We start from the raw sequence: 6805 nt of genomic DNA on the forward strand, positions 1-6805 counted from the left end.
TGTTATTCCATATCATATATCAGTAAAATTTGATCTAACAGAAAGACTGGAATAAAATGCTTTGGTCACACATCTGAACGTTGTGTGGACACACGAGGGGAAAGGATGTCGCGGTTTTCCAAGATCACATCAGAAGGCCTCATGCTTTTAATGATAAGTTATCTCAATGTCATAGATCTGAATTCTAGACGATTCTATGAGCAAGAAACGATGCCCTTACACCGAGTTACAGAAATGTTTGTTCAGAAGAAATAAGAGTCCAAGCATTCCTGAACATAGTATTTGTTTATTTATATTTAGGAGATTCACTGAAAACAGATGAACAGATGGGATACAAAGAAAGTGAGTGGGAGGGGTCACCCATCCTTCTACTCACTGATCAATAAATACTTTTTATTTATGCAAGAAACAAACAGCATTGTAACAGTGCATGTTAGAAATGACTGGACAGCAGCCAATAAGGAAAAAACTTAAACGCAAGATCCTAAAATTATTATTATTATTATCAACATTGCTGTAAGTTAACAAACCCTGACAAACATCAGCAGTCAGTATTTTCACGTCACTGACAGCAGAAGTTAGGTCCTCTCTGAGTCCTAATGACAAATCATTTTCAGTAACTGTATCAACAACGAACACTTCGGTCGGCCATGTTTGGACCTCCAAAAACAGTTTAAACAAACACATCAGTTTGTGTAAAACTTTGTTAACATCAAAGTAACTTTACAAAGTCTGCAACATCTGCAACTTTAGCTGCCTCAAAACGAAGTTCTATTGATGCAACAGAAACACAATAATGATATAGGCCTGAACGATGTGCCTAAAACAACTCGCATCCATGTTTCAAAGAAAAGTACATAGCAAGTGTCATATAATGAAAACCTCAAGAAAATGATGTTTCTGTCACAACAAAACTCACAGTAATAAACAAATAAAATATTCTTAGAAAGACAAACTGCTTCATTTAAAAGAAATCTGTTGGTTCAAACAAACCTGCCATTTTTAACAATCGTATGTATGACATATAAAAGACAGCACTTTGGAAAGCTGTAGTTAAGTAATTATAGATCGATGTATAATGATATTTATAGAATTAATTCGTTTTTTAATGAAATAAAGCACCCAACAACAAAAACATCTTTTAAAACAAGCAAACAGGAAAGACGAAGTATGTTGACATAACAACTGCATAATGAAGGTTTGTTTACAGCGTTTTTACACTTTCAGGTTGTATTTTCAGTGAGAGTACAGCAGTGACTTTGTATTCCTTCAAATCTTTTTCTGCAAAGTTCACATTATTGCTGTTTCTTTCGGTGGATCCTTTTATGATAATTAAATGCGCCACGAGAAGTGAAGACCTTCCCGCACTGCTCGCAGGAGAAAAGCATGTCTTTTGTGTGGCGGTTCCTGTGCACCTTTAAAGTACCTATTTGAGTGAAACTCTTCCCACACTCCTCACAGCTGTACGGTCTCGTTCCAGTGTGGATGCGTTCATGTACTGTGCACTGAGTCTGTGAACTAAAAGTCTTGTCGCAGTGTCTGCACTTGTATGGTTTTTCTCCAGTGTGAATACGTGTGTGGCGTCTCAGGTCTTGCCTCAAGGTGAATCTTCTCCCACACTGGTCACATCTGTGTGATTTCTCTCCGGTATGCATAACAACATGCCTTCTAAGGTTAGATGATGAAGAGAAATCTTTACCGCACTCCTCACAGGTGAAAATCATTTCTTTTGTGTGGATGTTCTTGTGGACCTTTAAAGTACCTATTTGAGTGAAACTCTTCCCACACTCCTCACAGCTGAACGGTTTCACCCCAGTGTGGATGCGCTGGTGATAGAAAAGACTCGAAGGCCATGAAAAACTTTTCGCGCACTCACTGCAGCTGTAGGGCTTTTCTCCTGTGTGAACCCTCTGATGATTCTTTAATTCTCCTTGGGTCACAAACCCTTTGTCACATTGCTGACAATGGTGCGGTCTCTCTCCAGTGTGATACCGTTGAATGTGAGTCGATAAGTTTCTCAATGAGATAAATTCACTGCCGCACTCCTGGCACATATGTGGTTTTTCTCCACTGTGCGTTTTCTTATGAACATTTAGCGTGCGTACTGTTTTGTATGTTTTCTCACACTGATCACAGCTGTACAGTCTTTCTTCAGTGTGACTTTTTTGATGACTCTTTAGTTGCTTCAGGTTGTGGAAAGCCTTCTGGCATTGCTGACATCTGTGTTTTTTATGCATTTCTTTGCCGGTCTTGTCCTAATTCAACAGAAAAACAAAAACAGATTATAACTCAGGTACTGGCAACATGGTGACACTTCCAGAAGTCAGCAGGGCTCTAGACTAACTTTTTCCCATGGTTGCACTGGTGCGCCAGCACCATTGGCGGAGCGGGGGGTGGCTTACTGGGCTTAAGCCCGGGTTGTTTTTTCAGAAACCCGGGGTCTTTTGGAGTGTGCGACCAACTGTTCGGGTAACAAAAAAAAAAAAATCTCTGCAACTCTCCGTGTGGTCAACAACAGACACACATTTTGCCCCTATCATGGACTAAACGAATCAGAGATAGTCAGGGGCGGGACCTCTCTGATTGGCCATGGTCCAGTTGAAAGTGCAGGTGGAAGAGAGAGGTGAGTAGCTTGAATAAAGCGATATCAATTCATTAACGGATTCCACACAAAGACGTAAACACAGAGTGGACGCATCAGAATCAGCTTTGTCTTTCTTGGCTTTCTCACCCGACGGCCCGTAGACGGACACGCTGTCGGAGCTTAGCGATCCTGATGTGTCCGGTCCGCGCTGTGTTTACGTCTTTTTTGCGCTGATTCTGAGCTGCAGGTTTTGTCTCTCTCCAACCAAAATTTGCAGAGCCAGCAGCAAAAGAAGCAGCAAACTGCGCTTCACATTTGATCAATGTCGTCATGAATTCCCTCTGACTTTTGCTGTTTTGCTTCCGCCACGATAAAAATCACACTTCCTGCACAGCTCTCTCTCTGTGTGTACTTCAGGAACAGTTTCCAGTCTCAAATCTCTGTTTTCTGCATTATTTGTTTGCTTATTACCCACCAGTCTACCGTTGTTTACAGCGCTGTCTTTTTCTTTTTTCACTTCAATGACCTCGGACAAGAAAGCCTAATTTCTGCTGTTCAATACTGAAGAAATTTAAACTTCTTAAAATTATGCAAAATTGCAGAATATTTTTAAGGTTATCTGCTATAAAAAGCCAGACCAGGAAAATCTCCTTCATGTTTTTCTGTGTTTTATTCTCAGTTACTTTCACACAAAGGCATCTGCTGTGATGTTCACAATTCTGATGAAGTCTCATTATAATATTTCTGACTGTCTGAGGCTAAATTGAATCAAATCAGGACTTTGAGAACCGGAATCGAATGGATTATAGAAATCAGTGATGATACCCAGCCCTAGTGAGCAGCCTAGGCCTGACAGAAGTGGATGTAGCTGTGGGTAATAAGAAAAGATGAAAAGAACGATTGATAACTTTTTTGTTAAGTTAAGGCCTGATCTGTCTGAAATTCATAGCCAGTGCTCTGACATGGTGCCATCAATCTTTGAATGCTGAAAAAGCCCAGTGTATCCAGAAAAACACATTATATGCTGCGATAAATGCCCAAGTGTCCCCTCTCCCCACTGCCTTTCAGCAGCATGCAGCAGCAAACAGGTCGTCAGAGGAGCCGAGATGATGATTAAGTTTAACATTTTCTACAATATTGACAAAGCACTTTAAGCACAAGATTGTTAGTTAATAATTTAGAAATTTTATATATTATGCTTTGGATGTTGTTCAATATATTTCTATGCAAATCAAGAGGAATTTCAATACACAGCAGTATATTCACAGTTGAAACCAGATATTTACATACACTTTAGTGAAAAAACATTAAAAAAAAACATAAAAACATTTTTTTACTGTTAAACATCAATTTAGAGTAAACTTTTGTTTTAGATAAATAAATATTGAAATATCTTTTGAATTAGTTAAATGTCAGAATAAAGAGAGACAGAGCTTCTATTTTAATCACTTTCATCATATTTAGGAGTACATATACACTAAGTTTATTGTTAATTAATAAGAAAACTGCAGACGACTCCATTCTGAGCTGAAGAAGCTTCTGATAGGTTTGTAGAGTCCATGTGAGTAAACTGGTGGCACAGCTGTGGATGCATATAAGGCAAAACACAGAGCCTGTTTCTTTGACATGGGAACATCAAGAGATGTCAACCAAAACACCAGGTAAAGGATTGTGGAGCTCCATAAGTGTGGCTCAATTTTGAATACAATTTGGTGCCATTTGCATTTAAGAAATACAGAGTTTCTCTCTTTACTCTTAAAGTTAACAAATGTGTTCAGTTCTGGGTCTGGTTGAATTGGGGTTTAGTCCTCGCGTCTTGATACAGCCCTGATTTTGTTCTGCCTTGCTGCTTAATTAAAAACACTAGTTTAAGGTGTCCTGCATATGTGATATATATTTTCTTCTTATATGAAGCTATTCTTTTTCAAACAAAACTCAAAACACGGCCTAGTAAACCTTAAACTTCACAGCATGCTTTTTCAATCTTTTGTAATGATGATTAACTAACAATCTTGTGAACACAAAGTTCTTTATTTGGAGCACAGATCTACAAGAAAGATAAGTTACTGAAAAAGTGCTCGAGCTTAAAGTGCTTTGGCAATGTTAAACTTAATCATCATCATCTTTGCTGCTACCTGCCGCTGAAAGGCAGTGAGGAGAGGGGACACTTGGGCAGTGCATTTATCACGACATATAATTTTGTTTTTGGATACGCAGTGCTTTTTCAGCGTTCAAAGCTTAATGGCTCCGTGTCAGAGCACTGGCTATGAATTTCAGACAGATCAGGCCTTAACTTAACGAAAAAGTGATCTTTTCATCCTTACCCAGAGCTACATCCACTTCTGTTGGGTGAGAATCGTTACTGATTTCTATAATCCATTCAATTCAGGTTCACAAGGTCCCGATGCGATTCGGTTCAATTTTAAAATCAGACAGTCAGAAGTATTATAGTTCTGATCATTTATCAGTACTGACAGTGTGAGACTTCATCAGAGGTGTGAGCATCACAGCAGATGTCTTTGTGTCAAAGTAACTGAGGACAAAACAAAAAAACATGAAGGAGATTTTCCTGACTTTTTATAGCAGATAACCTTAAAAATATTCTGCAGTAGAACAAAAACTGAAGAAACAGGAAAGGTGAGTAAAAGGTTTCTACTAAACATCTAAAATGCTCGGCTGTGTTTGATCATATATACTTTAAGATCAGTAAATATCCAAATGAAATGCTGTCAAAACAAGTCATCTATGTTTTATTATTCCCAGAAACACTCGTGTCCAAAATGACACCCTTCAGCTAACTGCTGTTTGGAAATCACATTGTTGGCGCAAAATATATTTTATGCTGTCAAACTGTTTCTCTGGCATTTTTCATAGATTTGACTAAAGAAATGAAAACAAATGATGTTTATGGAACATCCCTGTATTACCTCCTTATTTTATGCTTGAATGATTCACAGGCTAGAGTTACACGACTTAAACTGCCATTAGTGTTATTATTTAATTTGTTCTAATCTTTATTTGTCCTGGTTTTAAACTCTTTCCCTGCAGGCACACTGAAAATGGTGTTGGCTATTTTGCCTGGTAAGAGTACTGAGTGTGCAATGTTGTTTAATTAGTGTGTTATTAGTCAGTTATCAGAGACATTACAGAAAGTTTCCCAGATAAAAGTCGAGTGATACTCCTGATTCATTGCTAATCAGTATATGTTACAAACTCTCCATCGTCCAGCCCTACAAACAAGTCTCAGGTCCAGAGCACGCTCCACTGAGAAAAGCTGTTCTGTTATTTATTTCATGTGAAAATACAAATCATGAAGCCACTAATTCTTCAAACTCCAAGTCTAGATTTTGTCTCGCTTCTCTCAGGCTCAGCAAGCAGCAGCGCTTCGTCATGTGGTTTCTTTTCGTACGCTGCCGTGCTTAACTTAGAAAATGCTCCTTTTTTTATTTACAGCAATTATTTCTAGGCACCTTTTCGGGTGAAGCCATCCTGCTGCTTCTGTTCCCTCAGTGGTCCTGACCTCCGCCAACCTTCCTCTCCTCCTCAGGTATGTCACCTCCACCTGTGAGGTGCGAAATAAAAGACGAGACACGGGATTAGTTATTCCTACAGTTCTTGGACAGTGACGCCATTTTTGGGTTTTGTACATCGTTTAGATGAAACGTTAACATGTGACTGAAGTGCAAAGTTACAACTTTTATTTAAGGCGTTTACTTAAACTGTGACATGAGGCGTCTCTCATTGTCAGAGGCTCAGAAGTCACTGGATAGCTGACAGCAGTCTAATGTTGAGGCGAAGCCTGTTCACCTGGTATGTCATGATACAGGCAGCAGGTAAAAACCCTTTGTACTTGTAGCTGTTCACTGTGGTTTTAAACACCCACAGGTCATTTAATCTGGAACGCATCAGCCGGTGAGTCGGTGAACTTGTAGCTTTGTTAGGGAAACCACAGCCTGTAAGCAGTTAACTGCAGCCAGCTTCTAAAAAACACCAGCTAATGTTCCCGCTCCTCTAAGGGTCAGAGGTCACAGCGGCCCACGCGCGCGCGCACACACACACACACACTCGTTTTCATATCTTAGTGAGGACATCTTATTCACATGATGCTAACTGTAACCCTGACACTAAAACCACATTTTGAGCCTCAAAAATAACTTCAAACTCGTGCGGACAGACACGTTGTCCCCGTTAGTGACTGTTGGTCCCCACAAGTATGTTAGC

At 39.4% G+C, this 6805-nt stretch overlaps 1 protein-coding gene across 1 annotated transcript; it reads right to left on the minus strand.

Moving 5' to 3' along the window:
• Positions 1-286: 286 nt before the first annotated feature.
• LOC308410946 (uncharacterized protein) lies at positions 287-6158 on the minus strand. The gene is made up of 2 exons (XM_080904617.1): positions 6055-6158; positions 287-2255 (listed from the first exon to the last, which is right to left on the minus strand). Exons 1-2 carry the CDS (start codon positions 6070-6072, stop codon positions 1296-1298), a joined length of 978 nt encoding a protein of 325 aa, XP_080760743.1. The 5' UTR covers positions 6073-6158; the 3' UTR covers positions 287-1295.
• Positions 6159-6805: the final 647 nt, after the last annotated feature.

The sequence above is a fragment of the Rhamphochromis sp. 'chilingali' genome (assembly GCF_963969265.1).
Source record: "Rhamphochromis sp. 'chilingali' genome assembly, chromosome: 1".
Lineage (NCBI taxonomy): Eukaryota > Metazoa > Chordata > Actinopteri > Cichliformes > Cichlidae > Rhamphochromis > Rhamphochromis sp. 'chilingali'.